General features: G+C 49.6%; 8 protein-coding genes across 8 annotated transcripts; 5 read left to right on the top strand and 3 right to left on the bottom strand.

The window, feature by feature from the left end:
- Positions 1-249: 249 nt before the first annotated feature.
- hxB (putative molybdenum cofactor sulfurase protein (HxB)) lies at positions 250-2822 on the bottom strand (the record flags this gene model as incomplete). Its single annotated transcript, XM_056638228.1, has 2 exons — positions 250-2660; positions 2723-2822. 2 exons carry the CDS (start codon positions 2820-2822, stop codon positions 250-252), a joined length of 2511 nt encoding a protein of 836 aa, XP_056481735.1.
- Positions 2823-4929: 2107 nt separating this feature from the next.
- Positions 4930-5602, bottom strand: N7509_013590 (mitochondrial 54S ribosomal protein mL59; the record flags this gene model as incomplete). Its single annotated transcript, XM_056638227.1, has 2 exons — positions 4930-4971; positions 5048-5602. The coding sequence occupies 2 exons, from the start codon at positions 5600-5602 to the stop codon at positions 4930-4932; spliced, it is 597 nt and encodes a 198-aa protein (XP_056481734.1).
- A 305-nt stretch (positions 5603-5907) lies between these two features.
- Positions 5908-8405, top strand: N7509_013589 (putative mRNA splicing protein (Prp39); the record flags this gene model as incomplete). The annotated part of the gene is made up of 4 exons (XM_056638226.1): positions 5908-5976; positions 6073-6288; positions 6398-6501; positions 7001-8405. 4 exons carry the CDS (start codon positions 5908-5910, stop codon positions 8403-8405), a joined length of 1794 nt encoding a protein of 597 aa, XP_056481733.1.
- Positions 8406-9008: 603 nt separating this feature from the next.
- Positions 9009-11636, top strand: prp28 (mRNA splicing protein PRP28; the record flags this gene model as incomplete). Its single annotated transcript, XM_056638225.1, has 5 exons — positions 9009-9065; positions 9133-9360; positions 9447-10059; positions 10115-11405; positions 11483-11636. The coding sequence occupies 5 exons, from the start codon at positions 9009-9011 to the stop codon at positions 11634-11636; spliced, it is 2343 nt and encodes a 780-aa protein (XP_056481732.1).
- Positions 11637-13165: 1529 nt separating this feature from the next.
- N7509_013587 (uncharacterized protein) lies at positions 13166-14063 on the top strand (the record flags this gene model as incomplete). Its single annotated transcript, XM_056638224.1, has 2 exons — positions 13166-13186; positions 13266-14063. 2 exons carry the CDS (start codon positions 13166-13168, stop codon positions 14061-14063), a joined length of 819 nt encoding a protein of 272 aa, XP_056481731.1.
- Positions 14064-15616: 1553 nt separating this feature from the next.
- On the top strand, positions 15617-16981 carry N7509_013586 (uncharacterized protein; the record flags this gene model as incomplete). The annotated part of the gene is made up of 3 exons (XM_056638223.1): positions 15617-16036; positions 16481-16757; positions 16821-16981. The coding sequence occupies 3 exons, from the start codon at positions 15617-15619 to the stop codon at positions 16979-16981; spliced, it is 858 nt and encodes a 285-aa protein (XP_056481730.1).
- A 303-nt stretch (positions 16982-17284) lies between these two features.
- N7509_013585 (uncharacterized protein) lies at positions 17285-18375 on the bottom strand (the record flags this gene model as incomplete). Its single annotated transcript, XM_056638222.1, has 3 exons — positions 17285-18043; positions 18098-18241; positions 18295-18375. The coding sequence occupies 3 exons, from the start codon at positions 18373-18375 to the stop codon at positions 17285-17287; spliced, it is 984 nt and encodes a 327-aa protein (XP_056481729.1).
- A 1136-nt stretch (positions 18376-19511) lies between these two features.
- Positions 19512-20435, top strand: N7509_013584 (NmrA/HSCARG family protein; the record flags this gene model as incomplete). The annotated part of the gene is made up of 1 exon (XM_056638221.1): positions 19512-20435. The coding sequence occupies one exon, from the start codon at positions 19512-19514 to the stop codon at positions 20433-20435; it is 924 nt and encodes a 307-aa protein (XP_056481728.1).
- Positions 20436-20801: the final 366 nt, after the last annotated feature.

Here is a 20801-nt window from a genome sequence, read left to right as displayed (position 1 = left end):
TGTGATAGTTCAGGGTATCAGAATTGAGATGAAAAGAAAAGAAATTGAATTGAGACACTTGAAGGTGAATCCCGAAATGAACACATGTAGAGTAACAGAAGACTACACATTAAACACAACCCATGAACATATCGAGAACACCTAAAAAAGGGCACCGTGAGCCCATGCAACCACTCCGTGACATACAAACATGAACATGACCATAAACCTATTAACTCCATCTGCTTCCAGAACGGGGGTATCACAAATCTACATGAAAGATGGCGTAACAACATCACCCACCATGACCGTACGGCAATCCAGTGGTTCAAACTCAAGTCTGTCGACCTCCGCTGGGGAGAGAGCAGCATAGCGACCAAATTGGATCTTTCCATCGATGTTTCTGGTCTTTGCCAGGGTAGAGAACGGCTCGGAGCGACGCAGTCCAGTAAACTGATCGATGCAAACCATCTGACAACGCTGGCATCCCTCGAGAACATCGATACGAAGTTCATCAGGCCCGATGCGTAGGCCAGACCAGTGGTCTTCGGCATAAGGCTGTTCTGCGTCACCGATACGAGTAAGTCGCTCGGCGACTACTATGTTGCCGCGGAACACATCGGCCGCTACGGCTCTGCCGGCGCCAGATCCTTGTTTCGAGTTCGCTTTGATCGTCTCGTTAAGACGATTCACAGATGAACGGGAGACGACAAGGATTGGCATTTCGTTGGATAGAGTCAGGGGTTTGCCTTGCTGGCGAGTCTGTTCAACGACAGGTGGTGGGAGGTCAGGGGGGAAAGATCCAGGCATGAGCAACTTCCGGAACTTGCTCTTCCATGCACCAGAGAGGCGGGGTGGGCGTGAGAATCTGGTGGCAGATTGTGAAGGGAAGCGTGCAAGCGTGCAGGGAACTCCCAGGAAATCGGAGAAAAAGGCCGAAACAACCGGTGATGCGTATGCATGTAGCGAAATTTGGTCGCCACACACCATGGTCGCCTTTTTGCGACCGGAATTTTGACATAGCGAGGTTGATATGAGACTGGTTTCTTCCCAGCCAAGTGAAATTTCGAGGGACATTTGATCAGTGGATTCGCCGCAGGTAAGTCGCAAAACGCCACGGTCGAGATCAATGGAGGGGCGGATGAGAGCCATGCGGGGATACTTTTTCTGGCTGAGCGCAGCACCTGTTCCTTGGTGGATGAGACACCACTCGCGGTCCCATGCTAGGCCTTCTTTCTTGACTTCCCAACGTTTGCCCTCGGGGATTTTGAAAGCACCGCAACTCTTGATTGGGAATACCGAGAGGCTTTCGATGTACCAGTGACGGTCGAAGACATCGCCTTCTTCCATGGGTGGGGTGAGTGCAACGATAGGGGGAGCATTCTCCACGTAGAATTCTTCGACGAAGTCAACGATGGAGTTGATATCCCTCATGTTTGTCATTGCACCAAAACTAACTCGGCAGACACCAGTAGGTCGACCACCCATAACGTCGTGAGCATCACCACATCGCACACCATTCGAGTAGGCATGGCGCATCTCTGCCGATGTCCATCCGAGAGAGCATGCGGCGCCTCCGGGGTTGCACACCGTTCCGGTTCGCATCTGGATATTTTGGACAGTAGCCAATTTTTCCACCTCGGATTTTGGAACCCATTCACCCTGACTATTGCGAAGGTTGAAGGCCAGAATGGGACCTTGACTCTTTTCGTCGCCATAAACCGAGTTTACGTGGTAGATCTCGCAGACTTTCGTCTTGTTCCAGTGCTTCAAAGTGGATAGTCTATCGTAGAGTTGTTTTGCCAGGAATGCAGTGTGGGACGAGATGTTGGCCATGGAGCCAAAGAGTCTTTCGTGTGTGTTTATGGCGGCATCAAGAGCAATGATGCTGTGGAATGGCAAGGTACCATCCTCGAGTCGCGCGTGAAGAGAAGACTCCTTCTTTGCATGCCACTGGCTACCATGTGCCAAGACCATTTCCACAGTACCTCCACCGAAGTATCGGCGTCGGTCAAACAAATGGCTAACACTTTTCTTCACAATCAGGGCACCCAAGTCAGGAAATCCGAAGATCTTGTAGAAGCTCAGTGCGGTGAAGTCTGGGGCAACAGCGCCTATGTCCAGTGGGGAGGTCGAGACCATTGAGGCCGCGTCGAGCAAAGTAAACACATTACCGCCATTAGAAGCGGCACGAATTTCCTTGCACCAGCGTAGAGGGAGACGTCGGCCGTTCAGGTTGGATTGGCCCGGAAAAGCGAATAGTCTGGGAGCCTTTGTTGGGTTCGAGGCAATCTCTGGGATCCATTTGTCGACGTCGGCATCACCCATAAAGCATTGATGATTCAACTCTGCAAGTTCACGAACTCCGATGAGACTGGTGTGAGCGTCAATGTGGTAGCCATACCAAAAGCCCCGGTGATCAGCGTCACGGAGACTGTCAGCAACGAGCTTGATGGCGGCCGTTGCATTAGCCACAAAAACCAGATCAAATTCATCAGGGTCGGCGTTGAAAAAGCGTAGCACCCGCAGCCGAATATCATCAGTTCGGGTGGTAGAAAGTTGGGAGGAGAGAGACATGGAGTGTGGGTTTCCAAAGAGACCGGACATCATATCTTTGGAGAAATCTTCGATCGTGGACTTCGCATAGGGCGTCGTGCCAGCATGATCGGCGTAAGTTGTTTCTGGGACGATTGATATGTATTAGTAAGTTCACTTCATGTCAAAGGGACAGTGATTTGCATACTGTCAAGGTGGGGATATTCCTGCTCGCGAATCTTGTCCACATCGTCTGAATAGCCATAGCTATATCCGATGGGACGACTAACTGCAGTAGGAGCAGCCATGATGGGAAATGGAAATCAGATATGCACAGCCTGGGCAAGGACAGATTCCTTGGAGTTTGTTAGAGTTTCTGTCTCGCTGCACGTCAATGATTGTCGACAGCCACGTGGGAGATCGTCGAGTGCTCACGCACCTTGGTCAAAGATGACTTGGGTACTAAACAAAACAGAGGTGTCAGTTGGTTCAAACGGTGTCAATCACTCTCTCTGTGTCTGTCAGAGCCAAAGCAGTGTGTACATCGTTCACGTATGTAAATACGAGGCTTGACAACGGGTTTCCAGAGAGGGGGACAAGGGCAGTTGATAAGGCGGATATGCAAGTATAAAGGGATCGGAGCTTACCGAGAGGTGGAAGTGAAATGGGGCCAGAAGTGGATCTTGTCCGCGCCAAGTGAACAATCGAAATTCCAAAGAGTACATCCCTGGGGGGTACTTGCTTTTGTAATTTAGAGAGTCCGAGAGTCCGAGAATCAATTCCGAATGAAAGAGGCAAAAGTGAAAGTGATCAAAGTAAAGTGGAAAAGTAACTCTGCTGTTGCTGTTTGGCCTGTGGCGGGTCACATGACACCCTCTTGCGGGGATGCGGGCGAGTGCGGATTTCTCGGAGTCTTTGACACTGACATTCACTGCTTTCAAATGTGCGGAGAAGAAGTCTTTTCAAATGTCCGAGAGCAAGAAACCTTCAAGTTTCAAGGTTACCACCGTCATTGACATCAATATACATAACCGAGCTCGCCTCATACCTAGGTACTACTATATATACTACCCCCACCTATCAAAGCCCGCCCCCACTCTCACCCGCAGGTACTGCCGCATATCCATTCCAATATCACCCTATATCACAATATTCTACTTAATACTAGTAGAAGTATTACATACTACCTAGGTAGTAGCTGATGAATCTTCAAGGTACCAACTTGGCGCTTCGGCGGATCCCCAACATCTGCACCGCATGCAGGAGGGCTAGCCGACCCAAGGGCCTAAGAGTCCGTCAGGGCTTACCGCGTCAGCTTACCCTGTAAGCTTCAAGGCTGCTCGTATTTCGGGTGCATAAACTTAGGTACTAGTAGTACAGACCGTTAGAAATTACCTAAAAATATGTAGAGCGGGCAGTGTTTATCTATTTAGAACTGGTTAAGTATATAAGCTGTTGTATTTATAGCTACCCAAAAATGAATCTTAGGTCCGAACAGCCCCGTAAACCTTGGAACCTTGGAAGTTTCGAAGAAATATTTTTACATGAATAAAAGCAAAAAAGTCATTATAGAAACAGGTGGAATGCGTCATGCACATCGACTGGAAGATGTCCAGGTTACACTGTCCAGGCTTGGCATCAATAATTCCTGCTGTCCTAGAACAGTACTAGAAACCTTCGAATGATCATTGGTCATTGGTATACACCTGGGCCTTTGGACTGGAAGATGGCAGGTCATCCTAATAAGCTAGCTACCAGGAAACAGCAAAGTGTGATTTTCTGCAAATTGCCGTAGGAACAAAAGGATTGTTCAGTAGTGCCGCGCTAAATACTGGCCAGACCTTTCCACTTGCATACAGCCCCGTTGGCTACCTAGCCAGAAATATTCTGGTACAGTGGTGTTGCAAAAGCTTGAAACCCCTTCTTGACCGTCCTGATCTCTGGCTTCCAGTAGCTACTTTTAGTAAGATGAAGGCATGCACATGGCTGCCAACCCTGCCAATGCCATGAAGGCAATATGGTCTACGGAGGAGCCGGAATTTGGTGTGTCGACGAGGGTGCCTTCGAAGGTAACACCCACTCAGCCGCACAAATTCAATAGTCTCTGTGATATCGGATTTTGATTCAGATTACTGCGGTAATATGCACACAGAAATCATCCGCGAGAGAAAGGCCTCTGCGGGGAAGGGGAAACATGATGGACCACATGCCCATTCGCTTTATATAGTACAGGTGATATGATCGAACAAAAAGAAAGAAAAGAAAAGACAAGAAGAGAGAACTCCATCCCAAACCCCTGCAAATGATTTCATACAGATGCGTATGCCGAGGATTGCCAAAACGAGATGGGCAGCGTGGGTGAATGTCGACAAGCGAGAGTGAAGAACAAACATGAACACAACATGTTCATCTGGTTTACCGCTTGGGCCATTGTCTCCAGCCACGACCGTGACCGCGCTATAGATCGAATTAGTACATGTTCCTGCTTTCGTACAAGGGTTCTCAGCTCAGCTGAACTGGGGTAAAAACGTACCTGCTTCCACAAACGGATCATCTCCGGCATCTCGGTCATCGCCTTGCGACGATCCTCGAGACGTGCCTCCATCGTACGCTCCCACTTGTGACCCTTGACCTTCTGGCCAATACCAGTACCCTTGATACGCAGACCTCGCTCAGCCAGGCGGGCCTGCTTGTACTCGGTTGACTTGGTGCTGGGAGGAAGAAGAGGCTCCACATTGTATTTGATTGCCAGTTTCACGAGGTCGGCCTGTTGTCGCAGTCCGTAGCGCGGTCCGATCCACTTTCCAGTGGTGAAGATCTTCCGGGGTAGGAAGGGGTTCTGGTTGCTGGGGTCATTGTGCAGAAGAGCACGAGAGAAAGAAAAGGCCTCACGGTCTTCCTTGTGAGCTCCCTTGGCCTCACGATCGGGAGTGTATGGAGATGGCAGGTTCTGTTCGGCGGATGCTTCGCCCTCCGGGGCTGTCGGGCGCGGTGCGACCAGGGCGGAGTAGACCTGGGGAGGATAGCGGGCGAAGAAATTGCGTAGACGCAGGGGTAGCTTGCCCACTGACTCTGTGAGAGACGCCATGGCGAGCGTGCGTGATTGTGAATGGCGGGGGGATAGCTAAACTGCGGACATTCGGAGTCTTTCACTCTTTCACGATGTTGACGGAACAAAAGTTGCGGCCCACGCTAATCCCAATTGAGGGTTCATTCTGCCCGAGGCGGTGACGGAGTGAAAAGCGGAAAAGAACGAAAGAAGCGGCTGGTTTCAGCCTCCTCCCTTTCACCATCCATTGTTACCAAAACTGCCAACACTTAGCGACATATCTCTTAACTAGTTGGAACACACTATTTCATTTCTGTGCATATCAGTGTCTCACTGTGCCCGTCATGGCGGACTACAACTACGGTGGTTCGGAGGAGGAGAATGCGGAACTGAGGAAGCTAGAGGCTGAGTTGGTATGTCAGAACTGATGCTCTCATGCGCGCGCCCGGCTTGGATCGCAACATCCTCGCTTTGTTACTGTCTCGGTCGCTAACCTTTGATTATGATAGCTGGATGATCCCGACAACTTTGAGACTTGGGAGAAGGTTGTCCGCGGCGCCGAGGCCCTTGAGGGTGGCATCAACCGCAATTCAAACCCCCAAGCCATCACCACTGTTCGCACCAACTACGACCGCTTTCTCGCGAAGTTTCCCCTCCTCTTTGGCTACTGGAAGAAGTATGCCGATCTGGAGTTCTCCATCACCGGCACTGAAGCCGCAGAGATGGTACGAAACCCCCCAGCCCCCCGCAGATACAATACAATATCCCCTATCAAGTTGTTTCGGTATCACTTTCACTTGGGCCTTCAAATCTGACAAACATCTACTATTTTAGGTCTACGAACGCGGAATCGCCAGCATCTCCCCCTCTGTAGATCTCTGGACCAACTACTGCGGTTTCAAGGCCGAAACCTCCCATGACGCCGACATTATCCGAGAGTAAGTCGATACGTGGTTTCCTTCCCTTACCTTTCCCTGTAACCGTGACCGTGACCGAACGCAGCTCGCGAAAGCCCCTGTTGTTCCGATGTTGTTTGAGGCTTGGATATGCGGTGGTTCAGATATTCCATTGATGATGGGTGAGAAAAACATCGCCTTCCCACCCTGAATCAAGCGGAGTTTACTTCTCACCGGCTCATCCAGGCTGCTTTCCTTCTCCACCTCACAGGCATGATTTGCATCTTGCCCGGACAGCCCATGGAACAGTCTCGCTCGAAAGGCTCTTCCCTCTTAATCCTGCGCACGAAAACCCTGGCTACCTTCCCCCTACAGCTTGCTCACCCCGTTGATTGATGTTCTGGGTCTGTCTCAGTGACAGCATGAGCCATGTTTGACACATAACCTTCTCCTACCGCCCCCTTTCCATTCCTCCCATCCCATCCCATCCCACCCCACCCCAAGCATCAAATTGTGCTGTGTGCTAACCAAGCTGAAATAGCCTATTTGAGCGTGGTGCCAACTGTGTTGGTCTTGATTTCCTTGCCCATCCGTTCTGGGATAAGTACATTGAATACGAAGAACGCGTTGAGGCACAAGACAAGATCTTCGCCATTTTGGGTCGTATCATTCATGTCCCCATGCATCAGTATGCGCGATACTTTGAGCGGTATCGCCAGCTAGCACAAACCCGTCCCTTGGCGGAGCTTGCCCCTGCAGACATCATGTCTCAGTTCCGAACAGAAATCGAGGCCGCTTCGTCTCAAGTTCCTCCGGGTGCGAAGGCCGAGGCCGAGATCGAGCGTGATCTGCGCTTACGAATTGATAACTATCATCTGGAAGTTTTTGCCAAGACTCAAGCTGAAACAACCAAGCGCTGGACTTACGAGTCGGAAATCAAGCGCCCTTACTTCCACGTTACTGAACTGGACGAAGGCCAATTGGCTAATTGGTCGAAGTATCTTGACTTTGAAGAGAGCGAAGGCTCTTACTCCCGCATCCAGTTCTTGTACGAGCGCTGCCTGGTCACTTGTGCTCACTACGATGAGTTTTGGCTCCGTTACGCCCGCTGGATGGCTGCTCAGTCTGGCAAGGAAGAGGAGGCGCGCATTGTGTACCAACGTGCTAGCTGTCTCTATGTCCCCATTGCGAATCCAACCATCCGACTTCACTATGCCTACTTCGAGGAGATGTCTGGTCGCACTGATGTCGCCAAGGATATTCACTATGCAATCTTGATGAACCTGCCTAGTCACGTCGAGACCCTCATCTCACTCGCAAATCTCTGCCGTCGCCACGGTGGTCTAGATTCCGCGATCGAGGTCTACAAGACCCAACTGGATTCCCCCGAGGTTGACATGTCGACCAAGGCCGCTCTTGTCGCGGAATGGGCTCGGCTCTTGTGGAAGATCAAGGGTGCTCCCGATGAGGCCCGGAAGGTCTTCCAAGAGAACCAGCAGTACTACCTCGACAGCCGTCCGTTCTGGACCTCTTACCTCATGTTCGAGATTGAGCAGCCGACTAGCGCCGAAGCCGAGTCCGTTCAGTACGACCGTATCAAGCAAGTCGTTTCCGACTCTCGATCCAAGAGTACACTACCTGCCGAAATCGTCAAGCAACTCGTGCAAATTTACATGGCTTACCTGCTTGAGCGTGGTATCAAGGACTCCGTCAAGGAGTACATGACTCTTGACCGTGAGATCAATGGCCCACCTTCCATCGCTTCGGTCAGGACCGGCGGAACTGCCATTGCTGTGCTACCAACTCCCGCAGAAGTACTACCGGCAGTGCCTGCTCCCGCTCCCGCACCCGTGATGCCCGATACTCAAGACCCTGCAGCCGCGGCGCAGGCATATGCCTATTATCAGCAACAGGGAAGCCCTGTGAATGGTGTCCCGGTCGCCTAAGTACCTGGTCAGGCAGCGTAATACTTGTCATGTCTCCTTATGAACATTTTGTTTGCGGTGGTATCGGTCGCTCTGAGCCGCCATCCCCTTTCTTTGAGGTGTTTTCATTCTTACGATTTCTCATCTACAAGGGCGGGTGAGTTTCTTTTTCTGTAGCATCATGTTTTTTTTTGTGCCGTCCCCTCACCATGGCACCGTTCTTGCTTTCCCCTCCTTTCTACAGGTTTGTTTAGCGAATTTGATATGCCAAATAGGCTTTGCCAACTCGGCACTCATTCTGGTTTGCTTTTATGGTTAGGACCATTCGGATTTCCCCAATCGTTCCGTTGTACTCTAGTTTCCCTCTTGTTTGAATGATGCTAAACCCAACCAACATATGCAAAGTGCCTTGCTCTCTCCATTTGTCGAGTAGTTGGCTTAACCCTGCCATGTAGGGCAGCCATGTACTACTACTAGTAGTATTACCTGTAGAAATGAAGCCCGATATAATCTAGCAGTAATTAGTACAATCCCATCTTGTTGACACTCCATACTGGTCCACCGTTAATCCACAGTAGCACGTGACCGCGTGACTGGTCCATCGCGCTCCGCCGTAGAAATTCGATGCGACATCTCGCCGCATCGTCCAACCCGGTTGCCATCAGATTGCTCTCAGTCCAGGTTGCGATGGATGCTGTTATGACTAACGGCTCGGATGCCCCCCATGGGCCTCCTCCAGACCCCATAGAGCGTCCACCGACACCTCCTCCCCCTCCCCCCCGAAGACTCGGGAGCTCCGCCGCCGCCGCCAGATGCTGCCGCGCCTCCACCTCCTCCAGATGACATTCCCCCTCCCCCGCCTGTGGAGACAAAGAAGAAAAAGCAAGGATGGGGTGCGAAAAAGCCCTCCGCGATACCGTTGAGTGTGGAGGACCTGATCCAGAAGAAGAAAGAGGCGGATGCGGCTTCTGCGAAGGTATGCGCTCTGCCATCCGAACCCATTCATTCTTACCACGAGGGAAACACAGTTACTAATTTCTACTATTTTCTATTCACTTATAGCCCAAATTCTTATCCAAAGCTCAACGAGAAAAGCTTGCGCTGGAGAAGCGCGCCAAGGAAGTAGAGGCCGAGCGACAAGCGAAGAAGGCACCTGCGACTGGCGTTGATCGCAATGGATTCTCGACCGAGCCGGCTTCATCGAGAACCGAGCAGAAGTACCCAGATACAAGAGATCCAAATGGACAAGTACCAACTGGACCTCGTGCCATGCGCGGCGAGCGTTCGTCCGGACCTGGGCCCTCACGAAACGGACAACAATCACGAGGACAAGATAAGGAATCGGCGAAGTCAAGGAACGCGAAGGCCGACAAGCGTCTTGCGGAAGAGGATGAGGCTGAGGCACAAGCGTCTCTCGTCAAGAAACAATATATGGGAGCTGACCAAACCTCCACATTCTCCGCCAAGAAGAAACGCAAGCGCACCACCGATCGCAAGTTCAATTTCGAGTGGAATATCGAGGAAGATACAAGCGGCGATTACAATCCTCTATACCAGCACCGACATGAAGCCAACTTCTTTGGTAGAGGCCGACTGGCAGGATTCGGAGATGATGTCGCAGATGATGTGGCGCGCAAGTATGCTGACGCCTTGGTAACTCGAGACCAGGAGTCGGGTAGCATGCGCGCGAAGGAGATTCTCAGAGATGGAACGTCGTCGTCGTGAGGAAGGTTCGCGTAACCAGATCGATAAGCACTGGAGCGAGAAGAAGTTGGAGCTCATGCGCGAGCGCGACTGGCGTATTTTCAAAGAAGATTTCAATATCGCTACCAAGGGTGGAAGCGTGCCCAACCCGATGCGTTCTTGGGAAGAGAGTCTCTTGCCAAAGCGCTTGCTGGAGCTTGTCGATCGCGTTGGCTACAAGGAACCCACTGCGATTCAACGTGCCGCTATTCCCATCGCAATGCAGTCGCGAGATCTCATCGGTGTGGCCGTTACTGGTTCCGGTAAAACAGCTGCATTCCTGCTGCCACTTTTGGTATACATCTCAGAGCTACCACGGCTAGACGAGTTCGAGTGGCGCAAAAACGACGGCCCCTACGCAATTGTTCTTGCTCCCACTCGTGAATTGGCGCAACAAATTGAAATTGAAGCCAAAAAGTTCACCCAACCTCTTGGTTTCAACGTCGTCAGTATTGTCGGTGGTCACTCAATCGAAGAACAAGCGTTCAGTCTCCGCGATGGCGCGGAAATCATCATCGCCACCCCAGGTCGTCTAGTCGACTGCATCGAGCGTCGCATGCTCGTCCTCAGCCAGTGCTGCTACGTCATCATGGATGAAGCAGATCGCATGATCGATCTCGGTTTCGAAGAACCCGTCAACAAAATCCTAGACGCCCTCCCAGTGACGAATGAAAAGCCCGATACCGAAGAAGCAGAAAACTCACGCGCCATGAGCCAACACATCAGCGGACGAGACCGTTACCGCCAAACCATGATGTACACAGCCACCATGCCCGCAGCCGTCGAGCGGATCGCGCGCAAATATCTCCGTCGACCAGCAATCATCACCATCGGTGCTATCGGTGAAGCCGTCGACACAGTCGAGCAACGCGTCGAAATGATACCCGGCGAAGATAAGCGCAAGAAGAGACTTGCGGAAATTCTTTCTGCGGGAGACTTCCGTCCTCCAATCATTGTTTTCGTCAACATCAAGCGAAACTGTGATGCTATCGCTCGTGAAATCAAACATATGGGCTTCTCATCTGTTACTCTGCACGGTTCTAAGACCCAGGATCAGCGTGAGGCTGCTCTTGCCTCTGTCCGTAACGGTTCGACGGATGTTCTTGTCGCTACTGATCTGGCTGGTCGTGGTATCGATGTTCCCGACGTCTCGCTTGTCGTTAACTTTAACATGGCTACCTCGATCGAGAGCTACACTCACCGTATCGGTCGTACTGGTCGTGCCGGTAAAAGTGGTGTGGCTATTACGTTCTTGGGTGGCGAGGATTCGGATGTTATGTATGTTTTCCCCTTTTGCCCTGTTGCAGTGCCCTTCTGGGTTATTCTCTTGTTCGGTATGCTAATCAAAATTACAGGTACGATCTCAAGCAAATGCTCACGAAGTCGCCTATCTCGCGTGTTCCTGAGGAATTGCGCAAACATGAGGCTGCGCAGTCCAAGCCGAATCGTGGACAGGCAAAGAAAATCGAGGATAGTTCTGGGTTCGGTGGGAAGGGTGGTTGGGCGTAATGAATTTAAGGCCTGTTTGATATACTATTGTGGAAGAATACCATTTTTATGCCATGATCATTCTATTCGCACAATTATCACTATGGAGATGTAGCTTTCTCGTTCTAGCTTTTACGAACTTGAAGCTGTTTAATTTGTAGAGAGGTTTGGGTATGTACCATGCTGATATCATTTCACCTCGGGTTTTGCTTGTGCATGTATTGTATCTAAGCACACTAATCACGTTACATTATTCTGAAGCCTTGAGTTGGCGACGATTCTGCATCAATTTATTCTGCAACAGAGGTGTAGTCACTGTGGGTCGTCCTTTTGTGGCGTTCTCAACCTTGGAAATCTTCGGGACGGCTCGAGTACAAGTATCTCAGCTATAAATCGCGGATCGTGCCGTGAACCTTCAAGATGGGGTTTGTCGCATATCGAGACTCGGAGCATAAGCGATTCACTGCGGGTGACCGACCTTGGAATTTGCTTCCTGTCGTTCACAATGTCTGGCGGCTAAAAAGGCCTATCACCTTGCTTGCAAGTTCCAGCATTCCAATTTTGTTAGAAGGGGTAAACACCATGGATTCTTGAGTTTGAATTAGACGATTGATAGTGAGAAATCCGAGACCCAAAGCTGAGCAGGGTTGAAACAGAAGCCAATTACACGACCTTCTTGACGCGAGTGCACCAAGCCCCTTAGAGAAACTACATCGAATACGAAGAAATTTGACAAATAAAGAAACGCCAAGCTCACAACTGAAAGTGCTGATATGACCAGTGCCAGTCTACGGGGTAGCGATCATCGTGGGGGCCAGAAGGCCAGACGCAGCAGCAAATCAGAACCCCTTGCAAGTTTCACAGATAGCGTGTCCAGGCATAAATTGCTAGACCTATCTGGGAAAAAGAGATGCAGCGCCAATCAACCCGTTCAATTCTGCGGCAGCTGTTGCAGATCATCGCAAGTACGGCGTGCCGTGGCCATTTTGATAGGCATCTGGACCGCAATTACGCTGCCAGCGTGCCAAGAAGCCTTGTTCACGCCAAGACTTTTGGGCCCCCAGTTCTTGGGGGCTGAAAGCCAAGTCGATTTCTAAATCGGCCCGGGGCGGGCTGTTGTTAAAAGGCTGAGCGAAGCCCGCCGCGGCTTCTGACGCGGGCTTTTCTCTTCGCCTATCTACATCGGTCTGCGGATCATAATACACTACGATGGATTTTTGGAAAAGGGAAGAAGCCGGTGGTGAATGTGAGCTGGTTGGGGAGGAAATGGCTACATTGGTGGGCAATGGGGTTTGTATACACCTACCAAGAATCCATGCCGATGGAATGACCTGACTGATTACGAATAGATTTTGGTAGGATTTGCTGGTCAAGCCCTCTTATCCTTGTGCCTGTCGGCTTGGGTATTCTTCCTCACAAAACATGGAAATATGGACATTACGCACCCAGAAGGGTCGATCGGGCGTGTGGTTGAACGCAAGCGCATGGAATTTGTTATGAATATTTTGATGGTTGGATCGGACTTTCAATCAACCCTGGGCATAGCCTATATGATCACTACCTTCGCGCAGGTACGCATCCTCGATCACCCCTTCAAAGTTCCCTGTCGGATTTGTGAGGTTTTCTGACATGTCTTTTACTTTCGCGCAGGCACAAATTATGGATACATACCACCTCCACCTCGTTTTCGATATCGCTAGCTTCGTCGGAGTATCCAACACGGCCGCGCTTGTTTGTTGGAGATATTGTCGTGCTAAGATCAGCGAACCTGACGCTAAACGTCGTGGTCTCCGCGAGCGTGTAACATGGTTCGACAATCGCTACCGAGCCGCTTATATCTTCGTTGCCTTATACCTCGCCCTGACGATACTGCTCGAGCTTCGCCTCAATGAATGGGCTCCGAACAAGGAGCCTGGTCGTTGCTACCATTCGTACTTGGTGACGAGCCCATCAGACTCCCACCCAGGCTCGGATAAGCTCTATGTGGCTTTCACCAGTGCTTGGCTCATGATTGTCGTTCTCTCTAGCATTTTCGCTGGAGTCGGCAAGAGGCGTGCGATTCTGATTTTATCCGCGCTCCATTTCCCCTTGCACCTTTACATGGCGATTGCTCTTCGGCAGGCAAATCAAGGAAAGTTCGAGGGCGAGACAAACCACGAGAATGAATGGGACTTTGGCCAAACGACCGCAGTTCTTCTTTTGGGAATTGCTCTTGTGGAGCTGGTCGCCAAGGGGAAAGAATACTATGACTTCGAGACTCATGTGGCTAAGCATGGATTGCCCCCGCCTACAGATGAACACTCGATCCATAAGGATGAGGAAACCAGTAATGGAAGCTATCTTCTCGATCCTGTTCGACAAGATGAACGCAGTCCTGGGGAGAGTCAGCAAATTACGGAAGAACACTCCGCGACTGCAAAAAACGGATACCAGCGGGTCGAAGGCTGAATGATTCTCGACATGATAAAATTGACGCATAATGACATTCCGCTGCAAATTATGAATGACAGCTAGACTCAAGTCTAGCAGTTAGATGAAATCTTGCAAGATAATTCTATCTAGCCAAGGCGATAGACTGAGACGGCACCTGCATGACATTGTTATCCACCGACAGGGACGAGAGCATGAAGGCTTGACATAATAGATCATTAAATTACCATATCTACTAAATATTAAAGCCATGACTACCTAGGCGTATTAATAATAGGGTAGGTAGTGAAGCAATTCATTCAGAGTTTCGTCAAATTGCCAGTAATTATATAATCGCTGTGTCGGCGTTGAGTAGTAGGCTCAAGTTGTTACTAGGTGAGTTGGTACTAAGCCCTACCTACTAGGTACTAGAGTTCAGTCGTGGGCGACAACGATGATAACTAAAATAAATACTACTACTACTACTACTACTACTATTAGGTACTATGTTACTAACCAAAAGTCAAATTCCAATTCGAACAACCTTGAAAGGCAGTTCAGTATATTTGTTGCTTCGGAGCCATTAATCAAGAAGACTCTGTGCTATTGATCAGTAAATACTAGTAGTAGTATTGATAATACTATACTCTTTGGATTTCTTCTAATCGGGTGTCCTGGTGAATCTTGGAAGCATACTGAGACGAATTCTTCAGGTCCGTGTCTCTCGAAACATATGCTAGCAGTTGGCCGGAATGCCCGGCCATCTAAGGACTTTATATTCCAAGGTTTCCGAGGTCCTCTCTTCTCCAATAATTATGCACCATCTGACTCTGACCGCGAGCGGCAAGCGATGCGTCGGCTATGCGCCACAACTTCATGCGCTTGACACCACCTTCTCCCCAACAAAAGGGCCGCACCAGCCACCCCATAGGCAAAAGAACGCCATGCCAGGTGGTAGATTATAATGATATGGCGGTAAGGCTTATGCACCAACCCAAATCTGACTAATGAGAAATCTATAGCACTACGATTCTCATGAACCTCCATGTCACCCGGGTTTGCCTTGGGGGCCGATAATCCAAGATTCTATTGGCCGATTCGCAGGCGGGAAGGCCCTAGTTCCTGGGCTCTGGGGGGCCCGATGGAATCGCCACATTGAGATGGGCGCAGGGACCAAAAAAATAGTGAAACGAACGGATACAGTCGGAGTCGAAAACAGATTCCCCCTGTAGGCACTCATACTTTGTTTCTCGGCCCGTACCCGAAACTACACTAAGCCGTATTAGGTTACACCAGGAACAACTCTTGTCAACCGTACTGCGTTTCAGAACGTATTCGATTCCAGCATCGTTGTAAAATACTGTAAACCTCGACAGAATGTTCTAGCTGGGTTCTCAAAGAAAGGGAGGGGGGAGGGGAGATCTGGCGACCTGGCTTGATCCAGCTGGTCTGCTTCCCAGCTGGTCTGCTTCTATCTGCAGCCGCTTCCAGTCATTCCGGCGCCCACCACAGGCGCCTACCACAGGCGCCCACCACACCCGGTCCCGCCCGGGTAAGCTGACGCAGATCTCTAGGGCTTCAATCTTGTAACTATGAGCAATAGCCCGTATTACGCTAACTACCCCTCTCAGCCACAAGAGCTCGACCTATGGGAACAGGACTCACAATATGTCCCAACTCTGGGATATACCCACAGCCCTTATGCTACGCGATCCGACTGCAGCCGCTCGCTATCTACTCCCCTCGATGATGAGCCTAGTCCCGCAAGCGGACTTCGACCGGATTTCCTACCGCTACTCCAGGAGCCTGAGCGGGAGAAGGACAAGATCTACGATGAGGATCACCCCAGCTGTATTCACTATTTCATAGAATGGCGGGTCACCGTCAATAAGAAGGTCATAGTGAAGGACACGGAAGAAGACCTGGTCTTGGCCCCAAGTGCCTACTGGGAGTTGATCTTGGAGAAGAAGCTACAGACGGTGCTTCGAGAGAAAGTCTCCCGCAACAAGAGGGTCAGGGTTGATGACAGCGATTGCTGTGACGGTCAACGATCGTTCCCAGCGCGACTTGACTAGGCGCTTCAACAAGACCGACATCAATTGGATTCCCATCGAGAAACAGCTCCAGATGTGGTCGAGTCACTTCTGTCGAGGGAAGAGACTGGCTTTGAGGATCTGTTTCAACTACGTAGAGGATTGCACTTCTCCATCCGCTGGACAGAAAGGGGAGAAGAGAGGTAAATCTTATGTCACTAAGAGGATGCTTGATGATCGACATGCCCAGCTAAAAGCTGAAAAAAATGCATGTGATCATGAACCAATTTTGCGACACGTTTATGCTATGGTGAAATGTGATTTACCATGTCATTTCGGCCCTATTGTTGGCAGGATCCAGCGGGAAAAAAGCATTATCGGCTTCGAACGCAAACTCTTAGGCGGCTAATTACCTATGCCGAGAAAGGTAGTGTCCAAGAGACACACAGAGACATTCCTGATGAAATCCAAGAAGAGCTATATATGGAAGAGCAGCAGAGGCTGGAGAAAGAAAAGCGCAAAAGCGGAACCGTTGTTGAGACAGGAACACCATACGCACCTATCAACATCAATGTTCTCCCATCCCACCTCTCTGGATCGGAAGTAATAGCTCCCAAGACGGCAGCGAATACGGCCGAGCGGAAGGACATGGGCCCATTGAAGATTCCTGGTCTCAAAGACGCAGCCGTTAAGGAATACGGTGAGTGGCTTGCATCACGTGTCTGAGATGATATCCTCAAAGCTGCATTTCGACAGGCGTGAGCCGTCACTCTAACTGACGGCTTTGACCTTGAGCACATCTACAAGGATCAAGATACAGAACTTTTTGTTGGCAAAAGGATTAAGCCCGGAATTGCCAGAAGTTTTGTAGAGAACATTGGTGACTGGGTTGACAACGTGAAGAATGCAGGTGTCCATTCTTGACATATCGAAGCAAGGCGTGCTGGCGTTGGGTTGGCTTTCAGCGTTCTTAGGCTCGGATAAAATAAAGAACACAGTAGGATGTCTGCTCCATGATAATTCCAGTCCCTTGTTCTGAATTAATTTCTGAATTAACCTGCGTTCCAGGTAAAGTTCAACGGCATAGGCACATTAGGATAAGTCTTCTCTGGCACAGGCGTGCGGTAATTACCCAGTAAGCAGGAAGGATGGAAGCACAGTTCCTACCGACCATATAAAGTACACCATTAAATTGAGTGGTAGCAACTATCGAAAAGGAATCAATGCTTATGCCTTTGGCGGATCTCTGGACTTCTTTTGTATATCCAGAGCCATTGACTTTGCTCTTTGAATTCCAGTGATTTCTTCAATCTTTTTCAGCTGTACTACAACCCATTCGCGCGAGGTGCTCATGGTAGTATGTGCTGTTCCTGCAATGTAAAGAGGCCATAATAGAGACAAAATACAAGCAGCTCTCATATCACCTGATCTGCCTGGTTTATCACAGTAGTGGAAAATGTATGGGACACTGTAGCATATATCGCTTGAGTTCTGCTGTATGATAATATCTGAAGTTTGGAGAAGTTCTCGGTAAGATAAGGAGAACAATGTCGACTGAAAAGACGGTAAGCCGATGTGTAGCGACAGTGTCTCAATAAGTGCTTGGCGAAGAGTAATGCGCGCACATCGCTGCAAATTCCAGGTGTGGGCGATCTCGATTCCGGAATATGAGTAGTGTCGTTCCAAAAACGCGTTTGCGTAGTTTTCTGGAATTGTTGTTGTCTTATACCCATATTCAGCCGTGAGGCTTTTGGCCCAGCGTTCTAGAGCTTTATCAATAGACAGGAGTGCGGAAATACAGCCAGACATGGTCGATTTGTCCACGACCCTCTCCTTTACTGATGCAAGAACAGCGCATGTGCTGACAATTATTCCTGCCAAGCGACCAGCAGGAACCTCCTTTGCGGACTCAAAAATTCGAGCCTCATTCATCCACTTTGTCAGTGTTACTGGTACATCCAGCCATCGTTGAAGGCAACTAACAAGCTGTTGGCATGTCAGAAAGTGAAACAACATTTGAACACTCTAAGTGCGACTTACGACTTCAGTGCGCAGATTGAGGAAAATGCTTCGACCGATCCTATTACGTAGCTGGCCAATTCCTCGGAGTTCTACCAATGCCAAAGCACCATCCACATGTCTGTCCCACGAACTGAGGTTATCATCTGAATTGAAATTCACCGTCTAGTACTTATTATTATCAATCTGTTTGCTCTCATCGTTGTAAAAAGGCTTACTTCATAGAGCACTAGGAGCGTCACAGCAACTAGCATCTGATCGGATAATGCTTCTGCAGGGTCTGCAAGTGCCACGCACATATGGCGGAGTGCTGCAGAATACAGCTGACCCCCCTACAAGAGTCAATGAAGGTGCATTCCTCACGTGCGCCATGCTCATCATCCCCACAGCATTGATAAGATCAGCCAAGTATCCGCACTCTGTCGCTCGCGTGTACATGATGGACACACAGTCAGGATGACTAATGGCCCGCCCAGATCCGCTCATGAGATAATGATAGGAGAAAAAACTCAAAGCCAGATGTTGTGGTGAAATTCCCGTCCATAGATCGATATCAGGCCCCTCCTTAGACCGATAAGCTGTGGCTTGTTGGCATCGTGCATTCTCTTTGAATACTGCCTGGTTTCCATGAGATGAGACGACGGGCGAGCTATTGTGTAAGATAAGATGAGATTTATTCATAGACTCCGCGGTTTGATCTCGAAAGGTAAAAGAACTCTGATCCCGGTATCCATCACACCTGGAACCGGCCCTGACACATTGACGACATGCAGGTTTTGACAAATCGCACTTAGCTCATTAATTAGTCAGCTATAGTGTCAAGCGACATATGTAGAATACCTTTCTTCTCTTAACTCGGCATTCCAGGCACGCCCTGCTGGGCTTACCGCAAAAGACCATGTCGGGTCAGATGAGTTCGGTTGCGAAACGGGATAAATTGATGGGGTCGCGTTGGAAAGAGACTGTTTCCAACTGGGTGGCGTCTTGCTCTAGTTAACTCCATTGCTTCCGTAATCAGCCCCACCAAAACATTATTTGTCGAGCTGCATACTGATTCTGGAATAGCTAAATTTGCGCCCAGCTTATGAGAACCACCTATACAGCTTCCCATGATTTGACCTTCGAAAAGTCCGGTAGCCATATGTCACGAATTCTACAAGTGGGTACTATGGGGCCTTGCTTTTTCTTGGTCACCCTCATCAACCCTCGAAAGATCCCTATCCTCGAGCTGCCTACCCTTTTAGGAAAGATTATCGTGGTAAAAATGAGTCGGCTAGACGTCACCATGGCCTAGTACATGCTACTTAAATTGTCCCATTCCTCGTTAAGTCCTGCCCGTCTCCCCAAATTATCAAGAGTTTGACAGATCTGGGTAGATCACTTCATAAACTTTGCTTATTTTGCCGCCTCATACAATCTCCTTCACACCGAAATCATGTCCCAAGGTGTTGCATTTGTGACTGGAGCAACGGGTCACCAAGGCGGCGCTACTGCACGTGAACTTCGAAAGTCCGGAATAGAAGTTCATGCGCTTGTCCGAAATCCATTTTCTGAATCCGCCGTTGAGCTCCAACGGCTGGGAGTCCAACTATTCCCTGGCGATTTCGACAACATATCCTCACTCAAAGCCGCAATGCAAGGTGTGACTGCGATATTCCTTAACGTATCGCCCACGCGTTCCGACCCTGCACGCGAGGTGATACATGCCAAGAATATCATAGAGACTGCCTCTTCATCCGGCACTGTCACTACGATTGTTTATTCCAGTGTTGCGATGACGGGAAAACACGAAACTTTCCCGAACTGGGGCCCTGACTATCCAATGGCATGGTATTGGCAAAGCAAAGCTCAGATTGAGTCCCTTGTACGGGAATCTAACGCTGAATACTGGACTATTCTCCGACCCGCATTCCTTATGAACAACTACCACATGCCGACAGCTTCCTTTATGTTTCCTGACTTGGTTCAGAAAAGGGTCTTTTTGACAGCATACAAGCCTGGCACTGCTATGACCTTAGTTGACCCTGGCGATGTTGGGAAATTTGCTGCTGCAGCGATTGTTAACCCTTCGGCCTTTAACAAACATGAAATAGACTTGGGTGTCGAATCTCTTACGCCAGCCGAGATCGTGAAGGAGCTGACTTGCGTGAGTGGAAAAGACGTTGCTCTTCAATTTTATAGCGAGAAAGAAGCAGCAGACCTCGCAGCGAAAAACCCGGTACTCCGTGCCCAGCTGTGGGCAAACGATGTTGGATACCAAGTTGATTTTGAGGGGCTATTGAAGTACCCGATTCGCTTGACCACATTTTCTGAATATCTAGAAACCCACCGGGATGAGGTTATGCACACATTTATCTGAGTTTACTTTTCAAACATCATTGTTGATATGTTGGGAATCGTGATTTAAGTCATGAGAAAGGGAGGGACTTCGTGTGATTTTGCAACACCTAGGATGGAAATGTGGACAATTTAGATATTCCTTCTGTTCATTTGCAGCCCCATCCTGAGTACTGTACAGTATAGAGAAAAAAGAATTGCAGACGATTCTGATGCTTTTCAAACCATTGATTCTTCGATTCATTTCTCAAACTCTTCGACCGTTACGCCGGAATGTCGAAAGTGGGCTTTGGCGTTGGCATTTTGCACTGACCGATAAGAAAGATGCGCTCTAACAAGGCTACCGAAAGAATTCCAACGAGCTGAGTCGGCTAACTGATTCCTATGC

Source organism: Penicillium cosmopolitanum (assembly GCF_028827165.1).
Source record: "Penicillium cosmopolitanum strain IBT 29677 chromosome Unknown utg000012l:1.0-3308103.0:1.0-3310761.0, whole genome shotgun sequence".
Classification (NCBI taxonomy): domain Eukaryota; kingdom Fungi; phylum Ascomycota; class Eurotiomycetes; order Eurotiales; family Aspergillaceae; genus Penicillium; species Penicillium cosmopolitanum.
This window is presented reverse-complemented; position numbering and strand designations above follow the sequence as displayed.